The sequence below is a fragment of the Canis aureus genome, chromosome 30 (assembly GCF_053574225.1).
Source record: "Canis aureus isolate CA01 chromosome 30, VMU_Caureus_v.1.0, whole genome shotgun sequence".
NCBI classification, from domain to species: Eukaryota; Metazoa; Chordata; class Mammalia; order Carnivora; family Canidae; genus Canis; species Canis aureus.
The window spans coordinates 36,122,967-36,149,429 of NC_135640.1; the positions used below are offsets into that span (position 1 = coordinate 36,122,967).

At 39.8% G+C, this 26,463-nt stretch overlaps 2 protein-coding genes across 10 annotated transcripts in view; one reads left to right on the top strand and one right to left on the bottom strand.

Annotated features, from left to right (window-relative positions):
* Nucleotides 1–1,102: 1,102 nt before the first annotated feature.
* On the bottom strand, nt 1,103–10,603 carry PIGP (phosphatidylinositol glycan anchor biosynthesis class P). Of its 3 annotated transcripts, none has more exons than XM_077879185.1 (5): nt 10,580–10,603; nt 9,245–9,348; nt 3,538–3,610; nt 2,868–2,986; nt 1,103–1,540 (listed from the first exon to the last, which is right to left on the bottom strand). In XM_077879185.1, exons 2-5 carry the CDS (start codon nt 9,324–9,326, stop codon nt 1,410–1,412), a joined length of 405 nt encoding a protein of 134 aa, XP_077735311.1. In that variant the 5' UTR covers nt 9,327–9,348; nt 10,580–10,603; the 3' UTR covers nt 1,103–1,409. The 3 variants fall into 3 exon arrangements, with proteins under 3 accessions (XP_077735311.1, XP_077735313.1, XP_077735312.1); XM_077879187.1 differs by lacking the exon at nt 10,580–10,603 and adding an exon at nt 10,174–10,356; XM_077879186.1 differs by lacking the exon at nt 10,580–10,603 and adding an exon at nt 9,501–9,626.
* Nucleotides 10,447–26,463, top strand: part of TTC3 (tetratricopeptide repeat domain 3) — a 116,604-nt gene continuing 100,587 nt past the window's right edge. For 2 of the 7 annotated variants that reach the window (XM_077879174.1, XM_077879178.1), the window contains exons 1-6: nt 10,469–10,644; nt 22,967–23,121; nt 23,733–23,775; nt 24,281–24,431; nt 24,897–24,984; nt 25,775–25,828. In XM_077879174.1, coding sequence (XP_077735300.1) covers nt 22,978–23,121; nt 23,733–23,775; nt 24,281–24,431; nt 24,897–24,984; nt 25,775–25,828 — 480 coding nt within the window. In that variant the 5' untranslated portion in view covers nt 10,469–10,644; nt 22,967–22,977. Of the gene's footprint in view, nt 10,651–19,926; nt 20,298–22,966; nt 23,122–23,732; nt 23,776–24,280; nt 24,432–24,896; nt 24,985–25,774; nt 25,829–26,463 lie in introns of those variants that run through there. The other 5 variants (XM_077879176.1, XM_077879175.1, XM_077879177.1 and 2 more) reach the window with 5 other exon arrangements.

Below are 26,463 nucleotides of genomic sequence, written 5' to 3' on the forward strand. Positions count from 1 at the left end.
AGGTGGGTGGGATACTGGAGTTAATTAAGGGCCTTTTCTGACCCCTTTCAAAACCTTCTTAGGAGGCCTATCACTGGCCTGAGGGGAATACAAAAGGATGATTCTGGACCGGGCAAGAGTCTCACAAAGGTGGGAGGACTGCTCTGCTAACTATTCATTCTTCCAAAGAAACAGCTGTTCTCTGGTCACAGTCAATAATACTGTAGTACCTTTACATGGTGACGGATGACAACTAATCCTATTGTGGTGAACATTTTTGTAATGCATAAAAATATCAAACTGCTACCTTATACACCTGAAATTAATATAATATTGTATGCCAAATATAATTCAATGTTAAAAAGCACTAGTTACATGATATTAATGCTATGCTTCTGTTATAGGCAAGTTACTACAACCCAGATCAAGACTAACCCCTCAGCAGGTTCCCTCATGCCTTTCCTGGTAAATACTGCTATGGTGTATTTATCACCAAAGGTTAGTTTTTCCTGCTTTCGAGTTTCATATAAATGGAATCATACAGTATATATTCTTTTATGACTATTTTTTTCCCCTAACATATGTGTGTGATATTCATTCATGTTTGGCTCAGGTGGTGATCCCAGGGTTCTGAGGTCGAGTCCCACACAGGGTTCATTGCATGAGCCTGCTTCTCCCTCTGCCTGTGTCTCTGCCTCTCTCCCTGTGTCTTTCATGAATAAACAAAATCTTTAAAAAACAAAAAAACAAAAACAAAACAAAAAAACACCTAAGCACTTTAAGAAAGAATCTTAACATTGCTACAATTAGAAAAATACCTGGTATGTGCTAAGTACTCAACAAATGATTCTTTCTGTCTGAGACGCAAATCTGATGGCAAGAACACACAAATTAAACGTACCCTTCTCCCAAATCTAAGAGTTTGAATTCTAGGCCTTTAAGAAAAAACAGCAGGAAGGACATAATTGCCATTTAAAAATTGCAACATGAACGCTTCTCTGGAGGGACTTCTTGCTTTTACTGATATTTATTTTTTAAAAAGTCTGCTATATGGTAATGCAGTATTTTATTTATTCTGTTCATTAATAACTAATATTTAAAAAATTGGTTTAAAAGAAGCAACTTACTTTTTTTTAAATTTTTTATTTATTTATGATAGTCACACAGAGAGAGAGAGAGAGAGAGAGAGAGAGAGAGAGGCAGAGACATAGACAGAGGGAGAAGCAGGCTCCATGCACCGGGAGCCCGATGTGGGATTCGATCCCGGGTCTCCAGGATCGTGCCCTGGGCCAAAGGCAGGCGCTAAACCGCTGCGCCACCCAGGGATCCCGTTTTTAACATTTCAATATGGTGTGTAAGAATCAAAATAATTATGGTTAAAATCATTACATCAAAAACTTAAATGCGTGTAGTGTGAGTCTACATACAATTTAGTTTTTGGCATAATGTTCTTTGGTTGCAAGGAAGAACATCTGGTTTACTTCACTAATAGGAATATCCCTTAATGCTGGGATGGCCTCTTCTTGATATTTTTTCTGCTGTTGATTTTTAGCATAGTTATCTGTAAGAAGAGGACAAAAAGTTCTGTTTACCCAAGCAAGTTCTTCTATTCTTTCTGTGCCTTATGGAGATCCACCACATAGTTTACTAGGCTAACATCTGCATAATAACAAATACCATGTTGAACATAATTAAAAGGCTACTTAAATTCTCTCTTTAGAAGAAATGTCCCAATTAGAATGAAAATCAGGAGAGTACTTTCTGCATCTCTAACTAGTTTGAGAAATTAATATTTCATTCAACTACACAATGATGATTAAAGTCCCATCTGTGGGGATCCCTGGGTGGCTCAGCGGTTTAGCGCCTGCCTTTGGCCCAGGGCACGATCCTGGAGACCCGGGATCAAATCCCACATCGGGCTTCCGGTGCATGGAGCCTGCTTCTCCCTCCTCCTGTGTCTCTGCCTCTCTCTCTCTCTTTCTCTCTCTATCATAAATAAATAAATAAATCTTAAAAAAAAATAAAGTCCCATCTGCACATTTCTCATAGGGACAGAATTATACCCAGGCTTAGAAAATATATTTAACCCAATACCCCCACATTATTAAATCATTTGGTACATTTGTGCAAACTTAACAATGTCCCCTCTTTGCACAAATTGTCTATTTGCTGTAATTCTAGGTGAGAATGCAGGGAATACACTAGCTTACCAGAAAGAAGTCTAAAAATACTATAACTGGTTTTCAAAATACATTGTATAGGCTAATGAAAAAAAGGTGTTGAAAAGTTAAAAAAAAAGAAAAAAAGAAAAAAAAACCACACCGAGCAACTTAGACACTTCACTTCCAAAAAACCCCCCTTCACTTCCTAGAATCTAAGCAAGGTCAGGAATTTAATTTATTTTAATCTTTAGACTTAGGGGAATTAAAAAAAAAACCCTCCAAAAACACACTGTGGCTTTTCTATCTACCATAATTGGGGTCAGGTGTATACAAAGAGCCTGAGGAACATGCACACTCTCGTATCCTTCTACTGCACAAGGTCTGCATGGACCTATTTGCTATTCTTTGATCAACACTGCCCGTTTAGGATGAAATATTTTTCTCAGGCACAGTTGCTAAGGAACATATATATACTTGTGGTCTTTATGGAAAAATATACCTGCTGATTGCTGCTGTAAATAGCATATTCATCAGAATTTATTTCTGCCACATAAACATTTCCTCTGGTATAACTTTGTATTTATTTCTCCTGGGTTCTTTTTAGTGTGGTGATGTGTTATCACCTACTGCAGTCTATTCCTGGTTGCTTTTCTTGATAAAACTGCTAATACCTTGCTCTTCCCTCCCCGGCCCCCTCTCCAGCAGCTCCCTTTGATATTCATTTACCTGTGATTGTATGAATGGAGTTGAGTGGAGAGGTACTCATCATGTTTATTCCAAATAAGAGTACATAACCAATTAATATAATAATGAGGAGGTAGACGGGCAATGCAACTGCCCAATATCTGCAAAAGAATATTAAAGTAGGTAACTGTCTAAAAAGTCATCATTCTCAAGAGTCCATCACCAAGTTAAAATGCTTTTTAAATTTGATTTTTTAAAGTAATACATGTATATAAAATAGTCAAATTGTTCTACAAGGTCTGTAATGAAAAACTGCAGTCCTATATCATTCTCTACCACAGCACCATGGAAAAAGTGGGAACTCCGTCAGTTACCTCTCACCTGTCTGCAATCCATTTCCTTGAATTCTTTTGATACTTATCTGCTATCCCATTATGTGTTCCTGTAGGTTTATATCTTAAATATTTTTCTTCTATAGTGTTATCTTAGCAAGATGTTGGGAGGAAATGGAGAAAATGATGTGTTCACCTCACTATCTTGAATTATATCTTGAGGTGTATAGATAATGACCTTTGAAAGCTTTACACTTCTATACGGCTATTTGTAGATCTTAAAAGAATAAATATTTAAAATTAGGGTAGTCATAAGGAAAAATTATGATCCTTAAAAACAGGATTAATATAGATTTATTTAAGAAAAACATTAAACTTACTTTTGAGGCCAATAGGTTAAGCCTAAGGAGTTTAGCCAAGATTCAGGAATAAAAGCCCACACGAGATATAGTACTGCAGAAAGGAACAAACACAAGAATAAAGAGAAGTTAGTAAGGCATGCATCTAATTTATCAAGGTTCAGATAAAACAATAAGCTCCTGGGGTGCTTGGTGGCTCAGTCAGTTAAGCATCTAATTCTTGATTTTGGTTCTGGTCATGATCTCAGGGTTGTGGGATGGAGCCCCCATCAGGTTCTGCGCTCACCAGAGTCTACTCATGATTCTCTTTCCTCCTCTCCCTCTGGCCGTCTCACTCACACACGCTCTCTTGCTCTTTTTCTCTAAAATAAATGAATCTTTAACAAAAACCAAAAACCTTTTTGAAGGTTTCCTGATAACCTCAGAAATGAATTTTCTTTCCTTTCAGTCTCCTAGCTCCTTACTTACATCATTCTTATAATATCTGTGATAAAGTGGTATGTTTTGCCTTGCTGTGAAACGGACGCCTAAAAATGTCACCATCTTGCAAATCCAAAACTCTGCGCCCATTAAACAACTCCGTTTCCCATTAGACTTTTCTTTCTTTTTTAAAGATTTTATTTATTTATTCATGAGAGACAGAGAAAGAGAGAGAGAGAGGCAGAGACACAGGCAGAGGGAGAAGCAGGCTCCATGAGGGAGCCTGACGTGGGACTCAATCCCAGGACTCCAGGATCATGCCCTGAGCCAAAGGCAGATGCTCATCCGCTGAGCCACCAGGTGTCCCCCATTAGTCTTTTTTTTTAAAACATGTCTTAACTCTCACATTGTATGTTAAGCAATTTAAGGGCAGAAATCACGTCATAGCAATTGTTGTGTTACTTGTAGCACCTAGCAATTGTATGTGTGTGTATATATATATATCAGCCATTCAACACTTTATCCCCACAAAATTGAAATGACTATAGACACTGGTTGCTCCAAGGTGAATTTATCTACTGTTGTTTCAATCCACCTCATGATTCCACCTCATCTTACAGAATATAATCTTATTTCCCTCAAGCCCAGTCTTTGTGACACCTTTTATTGGTGTAAATACGTAAAAACAACAGCTAACCCCCAAGCGCTCACCGTGGGCTAAGCACACTTCAAAGCATTTCACACGCATTATTTAATTCAATCCTTAAAACAATCCTAGGATATGTATGCCATTTTTGCCATTTTTACAGATGAAATGAAATCTCAGAAATGTCACGGCATCTGCCCAAGGTAAGGGGCAGAGACAAATTTCAAACTATCCATATCAATGATGTTGAAGGAATCATATTCTACATCGGGAGCATTAGAGACAACGGTGAACCCAAAAGACATGGCTCTGCCCTTCCTGAGCTTAAAATCTAGGGGAGGGAATAGAGACGAGTAAATTGGTATTTTCACCACATTGTGGTAAGTGCTAATGCGTAATAAACGGTGATATAAGAGCACATAAGAAGGACCTTAGCCGAGCAGCTTGGGTGGCTCAGCGGTTTAGTGCCGCCTTCAGCCCAGGGTGGGATCCTGGAGACCCGGGATTGAGTCCCACGTTGGACTCCCTGCATGGAGCCTGCTTCTCCCTCTGCCGGTGTCTCTGCCTCTCTCTGTGTGTGTCTCTCATGAATAAATAAATAAATAAAATCTTTAAAAAAAATTAAAAAAAAAACAAAAAAACAAAAACGACCTAGCCCACACACTAGTGCTGATAGAGGTGATGTTAATGGTTTCCTGGAGGAAATGACTAAACCAGGGCCTAAATAATCAGTAGGGGAGTAGCCAGGTTAAAAATGTATACATCTGGGGCCTGAAGATAAGGAAGGAAGGAAATACAAGAAAACAGTGATCCCTGCCATGATCCACAGAGAGAACACAAAGGATCTGGTGAGGGAATTGGTGTGACTAGATAGTAGAGAGAAAAGGTGGCATGGGACAGGGTTGCAGCTTGTGATAGCTTTTAAAATGAATGAAATACAAAGAGTAGGGAAGCATAACATAAAATCATAAATGGAAGTGACTGACTTTACTTAATTGACTGAATGAACATTTATTCAACATCTACTATATGCTAGGCACTATGTAAAAGTCAAGGCTATATAGAAATAAGAGAGACAGTCCCAATTCTCACAAACTAGTGTGTAGGACAGAAATGAATCAAATGTGATGGTAAGAACTTCCCATGCATTAGCTCACTTGACCCTTTCCAAACTCTCTAGGGTGCATGGTATTATTATCCCTAATCCATTAATGAAAAAAAATCAAGGCACAGGGAATTTCAGTAACTTGCTTCAGATCTCACAGCTAAAAGTTACTGCGCTGGAATGTGAACCTAAGCAGTGTGTTCATACTATACTTACAGGCATAGCAAGAGCATTAGTAAAAACACGCAAGTGAGGAGGAGTATGATGCATCTTGGGGAAACTTTAAGCCATTTAGAGTGAATGCGGCATAAAGTGTAAGGCTCTGAGCGCTGAGAAATAAAGATGGAAATGTGAACAGATCCCAGATCATGAAATATATTGTACAAGGAACTTGGACTTTATGCTGTAAGCAATGGAGTGAACTGGATATTTTGTCTGTTTTAAACTACAAACTATCTTGTTTTAAGATAGCAAACTACAAAGAGAAATGACTATCCATACCCCAACCAGGGGTTTTAAGCAGAGGAGTCAGGGGATCAGCCAGATTAAAAAGGTATATGGTTGGGGCCTACTGATGAGGAAGAAAGTAAATAGGAGAAAATGGTGTTTCCTGCCATGATCCAGAGAGAGAGCTGTAATAATTTTTTTTAAAGATTTTATTTATTTATTCATGAGAGACAGAGAGAGAGGCAGAGACACAGGCAGAGGGAGAAGCAGGCCCCATGCAGGGAGCCCGACATGGGACTCAATCCTGGGACCCCAGGGACCATGACCTGAGCTGAAAGCAGATGGTCAACCACTGAGCCACCCAGGCATCCCGAGAGCTGTGATGATTGTGTGCAGGATGTATCTGTGGAAGAGCAGAGGCAGTAAGAAGCCCCACCAGATGTGGCAGGAGCGGATGAGTTAGGAGGAGAAGAAAAAGTGCAAGTGAAGAACAACTCCTAGGTTTTTAGAGTGGATGTCTACAAACTTCAAGCCATGGGGCACCTGGGTGGCTTAGCTGTTTAAGCATCTGACTCTTGGTTTTGGCTCAGGTCGTGACCTCAGGATGGTGGGATCAGCTCCATGCTGGTTGAGGAGTCTGCTTAAGATTCTCTCTTTCCCTCTGCCCCTACTCTGTTCTCTCTTACAAAAAAAAAAAAAAAAAAAAAAAATTCAAGCCTGAGGACACAGAGTACCTGAGCACTCCTCTACACAGCAATAAGTGATCTTCCAGAAATATAAATCTGACCAGACTGCTTGTCTGCTCAAACTCTTAGAATAAATTAGATACCTTTAGAATAAAATCCAAACTCCTTGCCAGGGCTTGCAAGAACTTAAATGTCCTGCCCACCTCTCCAATGTCCAGTCCTGGTGCCCCATGCACCAGCTCCAGACAATGTCTCAAGGCCACTTAATAGTGAGTGCTGTCTGCCTGGAATGTTCTTCCTTTCACTCTTTTAATGGATGGCTCCTTCTCTTCCATCATGTCTTAGTCAACCATCACCTTCTTAAATGAGGTGTTCCCCCTCACTTGCTATTCCAATTGTGTCCCACCCACCACACTCTCTTTACTCCCTATCATTTCCCTTTATTTCCTTCAATGCTATCATCAAAATCCGTAATTACTGTTATGGACCGGATGTGTGCATGTTCCCCAAATTCATACATTGAAGCTCGAATCCCTAAACCTAACTACCTCCCAAAATCATGAGGGTGGGGTCCCATAATGGGATTAGTGCCGTTAAAGGAAAATAAGAGACCAGGGCTTCTGTTCACTCTCCCTCCACTCTGTGAGGACACAGCAAGAGGGTGGCTGTCTGCAAGCCAGGAAGAGGGCCTTCACCAAGAACCCAACCTGCTGGTACCCTGATCTTGTACTTCCTAGCTTCCAGAACCTTGAAAAATAAATGTCTACTGTTTAAGCCTCCCAGTCTATGACATTTTGTTATAGTGGGTTGAGCAGCCTGAGAAAATTGCCTTGTTTTTAGTTCAGTAAATATTTAAACGTACAGAGAATTGTGTAATCCTCCTGCACCCACTACCTAGTTTTATCAGAATTGCCAGGTATGGCCTCTGACTTCTCTATCCTATTACTTTTGCCTCACTTTCTCAGGCTTCAACCTCACTGACCTGCACCTGTTCCGTGAACCCACAGGCATGCTCTTCTAAAGGCTTCTGTACTGGCTATTCTCTGTCTGGGTGATTCTTTCCTCAGATTGCCCCATGGCTAACTCCCACTTTTCATGTCTGTGCTGAAATCTTATCTCTTAGTGAGGCATTTCCAGACTGCTGTATATAAAACAGCAACCTCCTCCCATTTCTTATCCTCCTTTCTTAATTTTTCCCCATGGTACATGTTATCATCTGACATCCTATTTGTATTACTTATTTAATTTGTTCATTGGCTATCTCCCCCTACTAGAATGAAAACCCTCTGAGAGCAGGAAATTTTTGAATATTTTGCTCCTCCTTTGCCTATAACAGTGGCGAGTAGTAAGCACTCAAGAATTTGCAGCATTAATTTTTGGTTGTGGGCCATAACCACTTCTTACTAGGTATGTCTCCCGAGGCAAGGGAAACAAAAGCCAAAATAAACTATTGGGATGTCATCAAGATGAAAAGCTTCTACTTCTATAGGGAAGGAAACAATCAATGAAACTAAAAGGCAACCTACAGAATTTTATCACCATCCTTTTAAGATGAAGAATCTAAAGGTTGAAGAGCTTAGACAAATGGTCCCGGGTGACACAGCTAGTCCCTGGAGGAGTCAGGATTTGAACTCGAGTCACAACTTCTTTAGTCTATACACTACCCTTGCCAACAGCATGGCTGGCTGTACCGATGCAGTCAGAGTTCAGAAATACTACAATCCCTCACCTCCCTTGTATTCCACAAAATTCCAAAAAGTTGGATGGGGACACTCAATCTTTCTCCTGTTTTCCTTATAATTCCTACATCCTTTCGAGGAGAGACCTGGGGCCTGCTGTGCGATCCTGGGCACATTACTGTCTCAGTAAGCATCAGTTTTCCTTATTGGAAAATAGGATCTTCCAAGAACTAAGCCAGATCTAGCAAAGTAAAGTGCACATAGCTTCTCCAGCCTATAATTCTCTTCACTTCCTGGCTCCCAGAGGCTGCACCTGCACCAACTTACTCACTCTAAACCTGTCATTCAAAACCTTCCCACACCTTTCTTCTTATTGCTGGGGAAAAACCTCACCCTGATTTCCCAGTCGGATTTCAGGTCTCTATACTGGGTTCCCATGGCTCTTTTCACACTAATTGTAGATTTACTGGTCTTGTCCAGAAAACTATGACCACAGGGACCGGGTACTACCTACTTTGCGATCCTGTCTGGTGCTGTATAAATATTTATTGACATTATTTACGCTAGTGTCGGACATATCAAACACCAAGTGCAAATTCCCTTCAGGTTTTCTTAAAAAAGAGACATAGGGGTAGAAAAGAATCACAGGTCACTATGTGCACATTCTAAGAACAAATGCAGTAATATCCTTGCCGTTGAACACAAGAACAAAAAGGCACTGGCCATCCATCAGGGAAGTACTTACTGAAGCCAAATTGGGAGCTTAAGAAAAGAACAAAGCCATAAATCGCTCTTTCTGGCAATGGCGACGGTGAATTTTCCACCATTTTCCCTGTGGCTTTAGACAATCTGTGGGAAGGAAACACAATCATCATCAATGATTTACTCCCCCTCCTCACACTGGTCTGTTGCAGCCTCATCGCTTTGCTAGGGGCACAGCCTCCGCAGCTTCCCGCCCCCACCCCCAGACTAAAGCAGGCTACGCTGGCCCCTGCACGCACATCTCCAGCACGGACTGGGCGGGCGCGGCTCCCTGCGGCAGAGGGGAGAGGAGAGGAGGGGAGGGGAGAGGAGAGGAGGGGAGGGGAGAGGAGAGGAGGGGAGGGGAGAGGAGAGGAGGGGAGGGGAGAGGAGAGGAGGGGAGGGGAAGGGAGGGGAGAGGAGAGGAGGGGAGAGGAGGGGAGGGGAGGGGAGAGGAGGGGAGGGGAGGGAAGGGAGAGGAGGGGAGGGGAGGGGAGGGGAGGGGAGGGAAGGGGAGGGGAGAGGAGGGGAGGGGAGGGGAGGGGAGGGGAGGGGAGGGGAGGGGAGGGGAGGGGATGGGACGGGAGGGGAGGAGAGGGAACAGGAGAGGAGGGGACGGGATGGGGACAGGAGAGCAGAGGAGGGGACAGGAGGGGAGGGGACAGGAGAGCAGAGGAGGGGAGGAGAGAGGAGGAGAGGGAAGAGGAGGGGAGTGGACAGGAGAGCAGGGGAGAGGAGGGGAGAAGAAGGGAGGGGAGGAGAGGGGAGAGGAGGGGAGGGCCGCGCGCCGCTCCCGCCCCCGCCCCCGCCCCCGCCCCGCAGGCTTCGCCTCCCTGCAGAGAGGGCACAGCACGGCCGGGACCCGGACCTGCTCCCCCGGGGGGCTTCCGTTTCTCATTCTAGGGTAGAGGTGTGGGGGGGCAGGCCCTCGACCTGGGGTGTTGGAAGCGCCCACGCAAGCCCCTCCCGACAGCTCGGCCGCCTCCGCGCCCAGTCCCCTGCGCAGGCGCCTTCCGAGGAGCCTCGGCGGGGGCGAGAGGGGAAAGCCGAAGGAAAGGCCGGGCGACCCCGGCGCAGGCGCAGGCGCAGCGCGACCCTCGTCCGGCGGATCGCTGGGCTCGCGGCCGCGGAGGGGGCGGGGCGGCGGCCTGCGCCTGCGCCTGCGCGCTGCCCACGTGACGCGCCTGCCGCCCGCGCCGCCGCCCGCTCCCGCCCGCCCGCCGGCTGACGTGGAGGGCCCGAGGCGGCGGCGTCGGCGGCGGCCCGCGTCCGAGGCTCGCGGGCGGCGGGCCCCGGTGAGTGCACATCTGGCGCGCGGCGGGGCTCCCGGATGTGTCACCTTGTCGCGCTGCAGCCGAGATGCCCGGGGAGAGGGGCCCTGCACACCCCCTCCGTGGGTGTGTGGTGAGTGTGGGTGTCGCTCGCTGTGGTGCCCGCGGTGTGTCTGCGTGGGTCGGGGTGCGGGGGCGCTGGGGGTGTGGCCGCTCCTGTCGGACCCAGGGGGTGTGTCCCCTTTGTCTCACGGCCCCCTTCGGCGAGCTCGGACCCCCCCCGCCGCCCCGGGGTGAGGGTGGGAGTGGCCCCTTTGTGCGCGCGTCCCCCTGCCCCGCCGCCCGCGCTCTCGTCGGGAGGGCGACACCCCTGCAGGCCTCGGGGGCCGGGGCCGGGCTGCGGGCACGCGCCTGCGTGTGGCTTCCTTTGTGTCGCGCCCGTTCTGGGTCGCGGCGGGGGCGCCTCGAGCTCGTGGGGGGGGGGCGCCCTCTGCGTGTCCGCGCCCCGCCCCCCTCCTCCTCCCCATTCCGGGGACTGCGCCTTCTGCAGTCCGGACCCCGTCCTAGAGCATCCCCCACCCCCGTGCCTGGGCCCTGAACCGGGGTCTGCCTTCCCTCGTGCGCGTTCCTGAACGCTCGTGTGCCTCCCGTCTGCGCCCCCCGTGTTGGTGACAACCGCAGTCGAGGCCCGGGGGCGGCTTCTCTCCCAGGGAGGGGACCTGGAGGTGGGAGGTGGGGGTGGTGGGAAAACCAACCCAGCGCTCCCCCCTCCTTCCTCCTGGGAGCATCCTCTCTCCCTCCCTCCCTCCCTCCGCCCGCCCCCGACGAGGGTGGGAAGGGGGAGACGGCGGCGGGAGTGTTGACGACATCGAGTGTGGCTTGTGCAGCCAGCTTTTCCTGGGGACGAAATTGGGGGGGGGGGAGTCCAGGGCCAGAAATGGAGCCAAAGCGTAGGTGAATTTTGGCTGGTGACGGTGCAGAGTGCTTTTTCCAGAAGCGCCGTAGACGCCCAGAGCCCTTCAGTTGCAAAGACGCCTTTTGCAAAATACACACACGTACACGCCAGTTGGGCAAATGCATTGTCGCTGTGCCTGGGCGTCCTTGGTATAATGCATCACGGGTTCGTCTAGCGTTTGATGGCGTTCGCATAAATTCCCTCTCTCGATTCTGCCCAACATCCTGGCGAGGGCACTCAGTAGACATCGTGCAGATTTTTACTCCTCCCTTGGCAGCAGTTTTCTCATAGTCACAGCTCTAGTTAGGACTTTTTTTTTTTTTTTTATTGCAAGAAATGGGCATTTTATCCTAAGGGAAATGGGGTTTGTTACAAGGATACACAGGGAAAGAAACCTCTGGGATCGATTAAAGATCCACCTCCTACGCTGCTGCTTGCTCAAAGGCTCGTGCTCTGCGCTCGAAGGCTGTGTTTTGCTATTATTTCTTTCTGTTCATTTGATCAATTTTCTTACCTTTGCCTAATTTCCCTTTTTTTTTTCTTTTTAATTTCTGGAGTATTTCTCATATACGATACAAAGGGGGGAATCTAACCAACCCACGACTCAGATTTGCAAATGTAATTATTTTGCCAAATTTGCTTCAGATCCTTTTTTATTTTAAGAGATAAAATTGCAGATACTGGAGGCGCTCCGAGTACCTGCCCCTCCTTCTCTAGAGGTAGCCACCGTCTTCAGATTTGTGCGTATCATTCCCTTGCGTATTCTAGAGTTGGTTCACAGTGAATCCATAAACAATATGCAGTGGTATGTGTTTTAAATCTGAATGGTATTAAATGATATTAAATCTTTTTGCAACTTGCTTTTTTTGATCAGCATCAAATTTGGGGATTTATATACAAATAAATTGGTTAATTGTGTGATCTCTGGTTCATTCATTTTAATTGCTGGTGTAGAATTCAATTGTATGAATATACCATACTTTATCCATTTCCCAATTGATGGACTTTGAAGTTGTTTCTGGTTTTCGACTCTAAAAACAATCCTGCAGGAAACACCTTTGTACTTGTCTGCTTGCGCACACATTTGAAAGGTGTATCTAGGAGATAACACCTCATAGAGTTGCTGGATAGTAGAATATGTGCATCTTCAACTTAACTAAATATCACAGAAGCTCTCAGAATGATTGTACTAATTTTCACTCTCACTGGTATTGAGTGAGGACACCCATTTCCTCACATCCTTGCTAATATTTTATGTTACTAGACTTTTACTTTTTTTGTCTCTGCTATACTGACCAGCTTCCTTATAACTTTAGCTTATGGCTAAATTTGCTTGTAGCCACCTTGGCTTTTGCTCTAGCTATGTGTCAGATGGGTTCATCTCTCACAGCTAACTGGCTCAGTCTTTATCTCAAGTGGTCTTCATAAGATTAAATCCAGTAAAAATTTATTTTGCACCTATGGTTGATGTAAAGATAGTAATTTCCATAGTATGTTTTATGTACCTCTCTAGTGGCAGTTGAGGTGATGTAATTTTAAAAATATGATGAATGGTTTTGAAAAATCCTTTTTTCTTCTTTAATGTAATATTTGGTACAGTCAAACCACATGTAACAAAAATAAAAAATTATATGTGACGTATATGCAGGTTGTGAAGCAAAACAGTAAAATGAACACCAATCAATACACCACTCAATCCAAGAATCAAAATGACCAGTATTATATGTGCTCACCTCCAGAGTGACTATCCTGAATTGTCTGTCATTCCTTGCTTTTTAAAAATGATTTTGTCAGATATGTGTATATCCCTCAACAATGTATTTTATGGTTTCTATTGTTTGAGATTTAAAAAAAAGGAATTCTGGATACAGTTTTCTAAGACTTGCTTATTTCATAAGCTCAATGTTTCTCAGAGTCACTGATATTGAGTAGAGATACAAGTCATTAATTTTCACTGCTGTGTAATATTCCACAGATGAATATAACACAGTGTATACAGTTCTTCTTGACGGTTTGGCTATTTCTAGGTTTTGCTATTATGAAGATTCTTGTACCTATCTTCTGGTACACAGTTATAAGAATTTCTCTTAATTTTCATCCTGATATATGACCCCCAACGGGGTAATGATATTTCTAGGGAGTACTTGGGGGAGAGTAATATTATTGAATCAATTTTTACTGTGTACTCTTTCTTAAAATTGATAATGCCCGAGGCCTGTGTTAGAGGCCTCCCGTTCTACTTTCCACCTTACCTTTCCTAGTAGCACTTCTACCTTAAGATAAGGAAGGCATACCACTTGTCCATATGGAGTATTTCTAAGGCATTGTCCCAAGCAGAAAAACTCCATGGAAAACAAAGAGGTAATTCAAAATCCTATATTCAGTATATAAGTAAACATATTGTATGTTACATATATAATTAAATATATTGCAGGTCTGATATATAAACAAATCATATATATATATATGTAAGTCATATATGTATATAGTGTTAGAGAAAGCTTTTTCTAATCCAGGTGCTTCCCGTCTCAAGAGTGACATTTGCAATACATTTCACATTTTATGTCTAATTATCGGTGTATATAGTAATTTTTGATCAATTCTATGCTATAACAGTTTAGGCCAATGATATGTCAGTTTTTTTTAAATGTCCCAAGAAATTCATCATTTGCAATTATTTAAACTTGGGCTGAACACTTTTAGATGTCATCTTAGTGTGAACATGATTTAAAACATTTTTAGTGGTTTGTGAGTAAAGAAAGTTGGAATACTGCGATGGTAAGCTATTTGCTAGAAGTCAAATCCCTGGGTTATGGGGTATGAATGTTCAACTTTACCAAATGGTTTTCTGAAGTGATTGTACCACCCTGTATTTTGGCCAGCAGTTTTGTCAATTTATATACTTTGATAAGCAGTGTATAAGAGTTATAGCTGAGTCATATCTACTTCAACACGTATCCTCAGATATCTTGATATTTGCCAACCAAATGGATATGAAAGAATGTGTCATTGTGATTTTAATTTGCATTTCTTTGTTAATGAGTTTGAACATCTTTTCAGATGTTTATGAACTCTTTCTCTTTTGTGAAATATCTGGTCATCTTTTACCCATTTTTCTCTTGGGTTGTCTTTTAAAACTAATAAACTGGTAACACTGATCTTTTATTGATTGTATGCACTGTAAATATCTTCTTCCAGTTCATGGCTTGTCTTTTTATTTCTTATGGTGTGTTTTGGTGAACAGAAGTTCTTAATTTTCATGTAATCTAATTGGAGACTTTACCTCGCTTTGGAATTATAAAGACATTCTCCTGTGTTTCTTTTTAGAAGTTTTAAAATGATGTCTTTCACATTTAAATTCATAATTCATCTGGTATTGATTTTTGTGTACAAGTGAGGCAGTGATCCACATTCATTTTTTTCCTCCCTGTGGCTGCAGCTGTCTCATACGATGCATGGAATTGGCCCTCTGTTTACCAGCATGGTTTTGTTTCTGACCCCTTTTTGTGCCACTTGTCTCCTTCACTGTCTCTGTGTTAGATCACGCTTTCATGATTAATCCTTTAGCTTTACCAGAAATCTTGCTATTGGGGGCAGGAGGTCTTGAGTCTCAGATGTTCTTGGACCTTTGTTCTTGTTTTAAGAATCAACTTATCACATGATGTGAAAAACTCTTTGGGAATTAATTGGAATTATTGAATCAATATGAGGGAGAATTGAAATCTTTAAGATTTTGAGCGTTCCTGTCTGAGAACATGGTATGTATTTCATTTATTTAGGTTTTTAATGTCTTTTAATGTGGTTTTATGATTTTCTCCATACAGATCCAACAGTTTTAAAATGTTGATTCTGATGTTTCTAGTTTTGTTGCTTTTATAAATGGTGTTATTTTTTAAGATTCTATTTTCTCACTTTATTGTTAGCTAAATAGAAATTTAATGGATTTTTATATTAATCTTTAGCCATCACTTGAAAAACTTTCATTATTTCTAATAGAATTTCTGTAATTCTTTTGAGTTCTGTGTGAATAATTGTATCATTGCAAATATTGACACTTGGTTCTTCCTTTCAATTATTTTCCCTTCAAATTTTTTTTCTGGTCTTAATATGATGGCATACTTTTACATCTGTGTTCAATAGAAATGATTATCGTTGTTAGAAGTGATTATAGTAGGTATACATGTCTCATTCCTGATTTTAAAAGGAATGTTTCCCCATTAAAAATGTGTTATTAATTAGGGGAGTCTTTGCAATTTTGTCACATGCTTTTCTACATGGGATAGAAAAACTCAATATTTTGTGGTTTTCTTTTTTAATTTATTAAATGAAATGGGTTTCAATTAATATATTTTAAAATTCTTAATTCTCTTTTGTGTTCTTTACTAAGATAAACCCAAGTTGATTTTAGTGAATTGTCTTTTCATGAACTACTGGAATGAATTTGCTAATATTTTATGTAGGATTTTTGTATCTGAGTGAAATCATCTGTCATTTTTCTTTATTGACAATTTTGTCTGATTTTGGCATTAAGGTTACACTGACCTTATACTAATCAGAGAATAGTTCTTTTTGTTGTTGTTCCCTGGGAGTTTGCATTAGTGATTTGTTTCTTAAAAGTGATTAGAGGTTGGAATTTACCTCTAAGATCATTTGGATCTAATGTTTTCTTTGTAGATGGATTGTAAATTGTTAATAATTTAGTAGTGATTAGCAGTTGAATAGTAATAGGACTACAGATTTTGTTTCTTTTTAATTTGGTAAGTTTAAGCAATTTGTCTTTTCAACAAAAATTTTAAGTCGTCATCAAGTTCATGGTATTTTCTTAATTACTTTTTAAATTTCTGCTTTATCTATTGTTAATGTTCCCTTTCTCGTTTTGAATATTATTTGTGTGTGACTTTTCTTTTTTCTTTATTAATTTTGTCAAAAGTCTAGTTTAGTAATCTAGGCAAGTGATTAATTTTTGGCCTAATTCTGTTACATTTTTGTGTTTTAGTTCATTGATTCTTTTTCTTTTACTTACCTCTTTTTCTGTGTTTGGACTTACCCTTATGTGATTTTTCTAACTTAAATTGCATTCTCAACTCATTAATTTTCAGCCATTGTTATTTCCTAGTGTAAGGAAGTTATTAGGCTGTAAACTTGCTTAAAATTTATTTTGATTTATCTAACATTGTTTAATTTATAGTGTTTTTATTGTCAAATCTAAGTACTTTTAAAATTTTTCATTTTGATTTCTTTGACTTACATGTTTTAAACTTTCCTTTGAAACATGTTTTTTAGTTTCTAAATGTATCTACACTAACATTTATTTCTATTATTCATTTCTAGATTGTGTTATCAGAGAATATAGTATGTATTTTATCTTTTAAAAAATATTTGCTTGCCCTGGACTTCTGGCCCTGTACATAGTGAATTATAACTTTTCAGTGTGTACTTGTGACATATATTCTCTAATTGTTATATATCTGTTAGATCAAGGTTGTAAATTATATGCTTTAGACTGTCTTTATTAATTTCTGTTTCACTTGTTATCGAGAGAGATGTGTTGCAGTCATCTCTTTTTCTTGACTTTTTTCTTAACTTTTTTTGATGTATTTTGAGACTTTGATTAGTTACATTTAACATTATTTTCCTCATAGATTGAACCTTTTCTATTATGCTGTGATCCTCTCCATGCCTAATTTTGCTTTCTGTCTTAGCATCTATTTAGTCTGTCCCACCTTCGTTTGGATGGTAATACACCTGGAATACCCTTTTCTCTTATTTTACTGTCATTTTTTTTTTAATGTCCTTAAATTGTAGGTGTCTGTTATAAAAAATATATTACAGGGCTTTTCTTTTAATCTAGTCAGCTAGTTTGTGTTTTAATTAGTATTTTTTTTTTAGAAATTAATTCAAATCTATTGATAGCTCAATTTTTATCTAAAACTACTTTCCACAGTGCCTGGGTGGCTTAAGTCAATTAAGCATTTGACTTTGGGTCAGGTCATCATCTCAGGGCCCTGGGATAGAGCCCCGAGTTGGGTTCCATGCTTAGTGGGGAGTCTGCTCCCTCTCCCTCTGCTTGTGCGCATGTGTATTTTTTTTCTCTCTCAAAAAAAATTTTTTTTTCATCTTACCCTTGTTCTTGAGAGATAGTTTCATTGGGTATATAGGTCTATCTAGGTTGATAGATTATTTTCTGTCCACATGGGAAAGATATTCTACATTCAAAGCCTCTTGCCAGTTTTATTTTTTTTTACTTGGAAGAAAATATTCTTTTTCTTCTGGTTGCATTAAATTTTCTATTTTTGGTCCTATGTCATTTCCTTTCTAAGTCTGCTGGAGATATCTTTTTATTTATCCTCTTGAATACACGTGTTTCTTGATTTTGAATTTTGTCTTTCATTAAGTCCAGAGATTCTGAGCCTTGTAATAAATATTATTTTATCTCGCTTTGATTTTATCTATTTTCTTCTTCTGGAAGTTTAATTGGATGTACATGTGTTGAATTGTTGGCAGATCAATTACTTTTCATCTTTCTTAGTTTTCATTTCCTTGTTTCTTTACCAGAATTTCCAGTGCTAGGTGATTTCATTAGGCACATCTTGTAGTTCATAATTTCTCTTCATCTGTGCTTAATCTTCTTTTACTGAATCTATTTTTTCCTTTTACTTTTAACAGTTATATTTTTTATTTCCAGAAGTTCCACTTCTTTTTTTAGATTCCCAAGTCTTTTATAGTCTTATGTTGCTTGCTCTTTTTTCTGAATCTATGGGTATTCTGTAGGCTGTATATGGCAGTCAATCCAAAGTCTGATGTCTTTAGGGGTCTAAATTCATTGCCGTTCTTTCTGTTGTCTCTCCCTCATGGTGGGTTGTCACCTCCTTTGCTTGATGATCTTTGGTTATGAACTCCTATTTGATTGATCTTTCCCTGAAGCATCTTGAGAGTTTGATTTGTGCTTTCCTCCTGATTTGTATCGGCTTCCATTGGAAGCCAGGGAGTTTGCATGGCTCAGTTTCCTCACTTTGCTTCTGGCCCAGAGCTCAGTGTCCAATATTGCTCTTGGCATTACTGTTTGTAGCTCTTGACTGTCAGCTTTAGTTTTTAGCTAGAGGTTTATTCCTTTTGGGGAGGAAAGGGTGGCTTTAAATGTTCCCTATTTCTATGAGCTATGAGCTCAGCAAAATTATAAATTTTTAAAATCTAGAACCTACTTTGTTTTGCAATGAGAGTCCCCCATTAGTTCTTTGTAACTGTTGGGATTAGAAGTCCTTTACATTAATGTTTAATTTTAGCAGTGTGTTTACTTGAGTTTGTATTAGGAAAAAAACAAACAAACGCGTCCTACCAAGTGTAAGATTTATTGTGATACCAAATTTTCTATTAAAATGAATTTACATCTAAGTTAGAAGTTGAGTTAGTCTCAAGAAAAAATATTGAATAACAGTAGCATAGGTGGTGGGGTGGATTTTGCAACGTTAGAAAACGTTTATTTATTTAAACGTAGAAATTTGGGGAGTGTGAATAAAAGATTTGGGAAACACTGAGCTAGGGAATCAAGGTGAGTAGGGCACAGTGTATCCTCTGGGCTTAACAAAGATAAACCAGTGATGACCAGTGTGAGAACTGCTGTCAAAGAGATATGGACAGGGTACTCTGGGCTTACAGAGAAGAGATGCAGAAACTTGGTAGTAGTGAGAAATGCATCCCAGAATTAAGTATTAAGGATTGGTAAACAGGTGGTTGCAGAATAAGGTTCATGAATCAGAAGCAGTTGAGTATGAATGGCTTCTAAGTTGCATGTCATGAAGTGACTGAAAATAAAAGCAGGAACAGGATTACAAAAGCCTTACATGCTATGGATGGGAGTTTGAACCTTATTCTGAAGATGAAGGGAAGCTACTGAATGACTTTTAAGCACTGAAATGTTATCAGAGTTTTAGAGGGTGCCAGAGTCAAAGGCAAGTCACCAGCTAGAAAGCTGCTTGTTCAGTTAGTTCAGAGGAGAAAAAATGAAACAATTAAGGCAGTGTCACTGGCAGGAAGAGGTGTACGTGTGCCTATTTTAGGTTTCTTTGGTGGATGAAAATGACAGGGCTTTGTGGTCAGGTGAATAGGAATGTTGAAAAAGACTGCGGAGCCTAGATTGAATCCCAGGGAGCTACTCTGGTTAACTAGGTGGCATGTAGAGCAACTGACTGCTAACACAGAGGAAAGAGGAAAGAACTTGGTTTCATCTTTTTGTTTTTGAGGAAAAAGATAAGTTCATTTTTGAACTTAATCCGAGAGGCTTGTGAGACATCTTAAGATTCAATAACATGTTGACAGGGACTATAGAGATGCAACAAATCTTGGAGAAATTAGAGATTCAGCATTTGGGCGTGTGTAGCCATTGTTTGCTACAATGAAATATGAGATATTTAAAGTGGCACGTAGATTTTTTAATAGTTAAGAATTTAATGTGTATGAAAAACGTAAGTTGTACATCAAACCTATGATGTCATGGATATCATGTAGGCCAAGTGAGCCCAATAAAAGAGAAATACTGGTAAATAAAAATACATATGTTATGTGGAAATGGTAAAAATCATGGTGAAGCTATGCAAATAATGGAAGTTCAGAAAGTGCTGTTTTAAGCCATGGGTGTGGTGGATAAGGTCACCGAGGAGAGAGTAAGCCTGAAAAGAAAAGAGAGTTAACATTTGGGTGGCGGGGAATGGAGAAGAAGAGCCCATGGAGACTGAGGAAAAGCAGCCAGAAGAATAGGAGGAGAACCAGGAGAAGATGGTCTTTGGAGTCCAAATGAAGAGTTCTGAGGAGGAGGAAGTGGTCAACAGCGTCAAGTAAGTTGTAAGCTGAAAAGTGCTCTTTGGACTTAGCATTAAGGCAGACCATTTAGCTGGAAGCATCCAAACAGTGGATTTTTAGAAATACTCCTCTAATATTAATGTTAATGATAGCTGATATTTCTAGCATTTCCTATATGGCATGTACTGTTCTAAGCACTACAAATGTGTTAACTGGTTAATCAGGTAGGTAGTATTGCTCTTGCATTTGATACATGAGAACTGAAATACAGAGAGGTTAAGTAACTTGCCCAAGATCACACATTCAGGAAATGGGGGAGCCATGATTCAGTCCCACGCAGTCTGGTTCCAGAGTCCATGCTCTTAATTAACCTCTGTGCCAGTCACCTTGTTGATTAAAACAAAATAGAAAATAATCATATCAGTGTCTAATTATAGTGTAGTTGGTATAGGGTGTGCTATCACTGAAGTCAGCCAGGCTGTGAATGACCAGCTTGATGTCACAGCGGCTTAGTCTGCTGTGTATGAGCACATTAACTATATTGTAATCCATGCCACAATGGTGATGTGTAGGCTGTGACAGAGTTTTTTGTTCTTTTTGTGTGTATATGTATATATATTTATATATATATGTATATTGCTGTGAGGATATATATGTATACACATACACACACAAAATGTAAAGCGAATGAGTTTAAAAGTGTATTTATTTCCCAGAGAGCATGTGTTCCATTTTACATGCCACACTTGGGTCCTAAAGTGTCTGTTTTTTTTTTTTCACTTTTGGAGTTAAATTCCCTAAATTCTGGAAATATTGCTCATCCAGAACAGGTCAGGTTCCAGACCTGATAACCAGTCTATTGTAGAAGGTCACTAATGACCTCATTGTAAGCAGTTTCCCTTGAATGGCAGAGGTGGAAACCCATTTGCAGAAAGCCAAAAGTGAATGAGAATGGAAGATTTGAATGGGAGAGAAGGGAGGAACAATTCGTGATGAAGATGAAGACTGTGTAGGAGATAAAGGGACACAAGAGCTATATGACTCTTGGTTGTGGTCAAAGGAGCTAATCAGAGTTAAAGATTTAAAAACTGGTTTAGACCTGCACCATGATCTGAGATGTAGCCTTGGGAAGGAAGAGCCTGGGTGTCCTGGGCAGTGAAGATCATTTTAATCAAGGAGGTGAACAGGAGGCTGGGGTCTTGAAGGGATTGTCTTCATGGGCCTTGATGTGGCTGGGATGTTGAGAGTTTGGAAGAGAGAGGGGAACACTCAACTAATAGCCAGTGTTCTTGAACAGGACAACAAGTGAGAACTAAGTAGGTGGCAATGACAAGGAAAGGTAGATGTGGTGAAATAGAGTGAGAGAGACTGTGGAATCAGAGGACCTATGTTTGAATCCTTCTAGCTTGATGAGCTTGAGCAAATTACTGAATTTTACTCAATGCTTCCCAGCTGTACCCTGCAGGTGATGATGATTGGACCTGAGAATTGCTGTGAGGATGAACGAGATAATGTATATAAAAATAATTGGTACAATGTGTGACAAATAGTTAGCTAGGAAGATTGTTATTGTTCTCATACTGTGAGGTTTTCATACAGCAAATTGGACCTAAGAAGAATTAAAGAAACATATTTGTATTTTAAGGACTGATGGTGGTCTTGCTTAGGAAAAAAGAAACTTGGTTTGTCCTAACAATAGCCGGATAATAGTGGTGAAATGGAAAGGTCTAAGAAATGGTGTTGATGTGGTTCTAGTGATGATATGAAAAGGCGGCCATTACTTGGGCAAGAGTTAGAAGTGCTGCCATGCTGCATTTTTCAGTGATGTTTAGGTTTTGTAGCTGTTCTCTGATAGCTATAAATCTTTATTATTGAACTTTATTCCAGAAAGAAGCCTTAGTCTGAAACTCCAGCCCTAATTTCCATTTTCCCCCATTGAAATAATCCTTTTCAAAACACAGATGATATGTTTGATAATACGAGGCTGTTGATAATATGAGGTTTTTTGCCCACCTTTGCAATCTAGCAGTGCTGTGTGTTGCAGTTGTAAGAGTGCCAGATGCAGCAATTGTTAGGAGGATGGAAGTCTGGATGTGGCTCTGGGGAGTTAGGAGATTGATGAGCTTGCCCTGTACCACTTCAACTCTGCCCCTTTGCCCAAGACAGGAACACACATAGATGGACGGATAGGAGAATATGAGCAGCAGATAAACCATTTTCTCAGTGGAGTCAGGATTCACTTCTGGCCAGGGGGTTGAGAATATGGCAGTTTGTGTGTGGTGAAATGGCATATTTCACAGGATGCAATAAAAGCAGATGGGGTAAAAGGGCAGCAATGGAAAGATGTCTTTTGTTCATTCAGCAATTATTCAAGGGTTTTACCATGTGCTGGGCACATACAAAAGTGAGTAAGATACCCTTAATTATCTTCCATCTAAAGGAGACATGTAAACAAGTAAGTTCAGAGTAGAGATGGTGACTGTGTGATCCTAAGGGAAAAAAAGAGATTAAACTGATATTTGAAGAGAGTTGGGCAAACAGTAGCTGAGGATGAGAATCTTCCAGAGCTCAGTGTTCTTACTGATTTTTTGGGGAGGCCTAAGTTCGAAGGATTTTTCTAATAAACCATATAAGCCAGGAAAACTGCTTCTCATATTTTCTCGAATGATTTAAGTACTGATTTGGGTTTATGTTGTTTCCTTAGGATGGTACAGCATGGATGATTTTGCCCTGGGAGATTTCACTATAGCAGATGATGCTTTGTCAGAAGATTGCCCTTATGTGGACGGTTGTGTCTTTGCTCCTGAATTTATGTCCAATGATTATGTTCGTGTGACTCAACTTTACTGCGATGGGGTGGTGAGATTTGTTGCTCTTTTGTTTTAATGCTGTGTCTTAAGGCCTATTATTTTGAGAGATTAATGTGAGATTGTATTAGTTTCTGGCATACAACATAATGACTTAAGATGTGTATATGTTGTAAAATTATCACCCCAAGAAATCTAGTTAAAACTACACCCATTACTATTCATAGTACAGATCTTTTATTTTTATTATGCTGAGGACTTAATGTCTACTTTTTAAAGGTTTTTTGATTTAGAGTTATGGGAGTAAAGATGTTTTTGTGCTACAAAACTTTTCACAGGGAGGTACAAATTCGATTTCATAAGGGAAAGGAAGCAGTGACTTAACAACAAGAATGTGCAGTACCAGAGAATGAGTGATGGGGAAAGATGGTTTTCTGACTGGAGATTAGAAAGGCTCTCAAGAGACAGCTGTAGATGCAGACCCCTGGGGGAAACACTTGGGAAAAAAGCCTAAAGATTCACCGGTTGAAGATATAATCAAAGTATATAAGTAAATGTGCACTCAAAAGTTTATTAGTTTAGTACTGATAGTCCTTACATTAAAAATTGAAAACTACTTTTGCATTTCACTAGAAAAAATAAAAAGAATTTTTTTTTGTTTAGGGTATGCAGTATAAAGATTTTACCCAAAGTGAGAGAAACTTAGGTGAGTACATTGGTATTTTTTATTTTATTTATTATTATTATTTTTTACATTGGTATTTTAATTTGTTGAGAGATTGTTGTGGGAAGTTCATCCATTCACATCAATGTAAGAGTCCTACATAGTTTTCATTTTTATTTTTTATTTTTTGATTTATGTATTTTTAATTGAAGTATAGTTAATATGCAATATTATAGTAGTTTCAGGTGTACAACAGAGTGATTGGCATTTATACATGTAAATGAAATGCTTACCATAAGTGTAGTTATATGTTACTGTACAAAGTTATTGTGTTACTGACTATATTCCCTATGCTGTCCGAACTTTACATCCCCATGATGTAGTTTTTCATAAGTGGAAGTTTTACCTCTTAGTCCTCTTCATCTATTTTGCTCATCCCCTTCCTATTTACCTTTCCGTATCCATTGTAACCTTTTCTCTATTAACAGTGTTGATTTATTCCAAAATGAGGCATAAAATATTAATTCAAAACTTTTTCTTAATTAAGAATTTGACATCTGTAATATGTGGTGTAGTAAACCAGTTTCTGTCCTGCAAGATTATTGTGATGCCATTAAAATATACATCTTCTGGCCACTTCTGTTTCAACGTCAGCATAGTTCTATAATATCACGGTTACACCCCTGTGTGGAGGCCACGTAAGTTGCTATATGTCGTTTGTTTTGTATAAACAGTAATAAACATGTTGACCATTCTTGAGGAATGCCAAGTACAAGGGAGGGCTTATGTCTTATTCTCGTATATACTGTTCAGCTTCATTCTTATGTAATCATGTGGGAAAAGTTAATGTTTTGGATTTCTATATGAATGATTACTCGTGGTGACATGATGAATGAACCTCTGAAGAGCGTTAGATGGTAGACTTGAAACTGAGTTATGGAAAATTAATATGCTTGTTTATAAGAAGCAGCATTGTAGTATAGAAAGGAGAAAAAGGTACAGTATTTTGTCAACTTAGTAAACAACTTATGGTTACCTAGAATGAAGTAAAAGAGAATTAAATTTTTTCAAGTAGCTTAAATCGAGATATAACATAGTAGGGTGTAAAATTCAGTGAATATATATGAGAACCTAATGTTTTAAAAAATGAATTTGTATTTAAGCAACTCTCATGCTTCTGAGATAAGTTTGAAGAAATTGCAACATCTAGAATTGATGGAAGATATTGTGGATTTGGCAAAGAAAGTCGTGGTAAGTGGTAGAATGTGTATATCCCCCCCCTATATCTAAAGAATATAAATATTTATACGGTGTCAGGCCCATGTTACTAATTTATAGTGGTTAATGGATTATGGTTTCAGTTTGGATTAATCTGAGATCATTATGCTACCCGTGAGTTTATGCTATGTATTTGAGAAATTAGATAGATGGCTGTCTTTCTGGTTCTGACATGAAGGATGAGATCCAGGACCATTCCTTATCATTAAAGGATAGAAATTGGAATTTGTCACAGATGAAAGTATGCTCCTGGTTCACAGGAACTTTTGTCACTGAAAGTGATGGATTCTCTCTTGTAAAATCATGCCACTGTCAGCATCACAACAAATATTTGTTCTTTGGGATAAACTTTTATTATACAGTATTTGAGGCAGTTTCCTGTTCTGCACTGAGGATGTTTTCCCTTGGAAAACCATTTGATCCTTTTTCTTATTTCGATTGGTTATGAAGCCAAGTGTTTATTTCCTGATAATCCTTTGCTATACCTTGTATCAGCCAATGTAGTTTCATAAGAAATCTTAGTGTAGTGAACTTTAAAATCTATACATCTAAAGGTTATACTAAGTCATTTTATTTCTTGAAGCCAATGTAAGATTACTTCTATATTCTTAGGTAAATTGGGCATGAAAGTGCTTGTGGGAAGTAGACTTTATGTATACATAACAGAATTCTTGAAACGTAGGATTTTTTTTTGTCCACTGGAAAATTGAAGTGTAACTGATTAAAGATGGAAATAAATGTGTTTTATTGTTTTGTTTTGCAGAATGATTCATTCTTTATTGGGGGCTTATTGAGGATTGGTTATAAAATAGAAAATGTAAGTGATTTTTTAAAAATTTTTTAGAAAATATAAGTGTTAAAACACAGGAAGCAAGCACAGTCATTGCTGATAAATGACAGTTGTCTCATGGCTCATTGCCACATGAATTGGGGTCACATGTTAGTGATTTACATGTATTCGCTAGTATTGATTTCTATATTTTGCTTATACAGTCTACTTATTTTGGGGGTGTGCATCATGCCCCCCCATATGGGTAGTATAATTTTGGGCTTCTTTTACATATGATTGTTTTTTTCTTCTTTAGATTATTTATCTGGCATATATTCTCCCAAATGAAATTATTAGGTCCTCGGTATGAACATTTTTGATATGTCATTATTAGATAATCTCCAGATAAAATGATAAGCCAATTTTTAATGCTACTGGTAACATAAACATCTGTTTCCCTTAAGCCTGACATGAGCATTGATAACTCTTCTAATTAACTTCTGAAGTCATTTCAGACTAGATGTATGAATAATATTTCTGTGAACTCCTACTCTTCATGAATATCTTTGCACTGAGTGCTTATTTTCACAGCTGCACTCTCCTATTGTTTATCTCCTTACTCTTCTATTTGCCATAGACCATTTAAAATACACAGTCCCTTTCAGGAACCTTAATCTTTACCT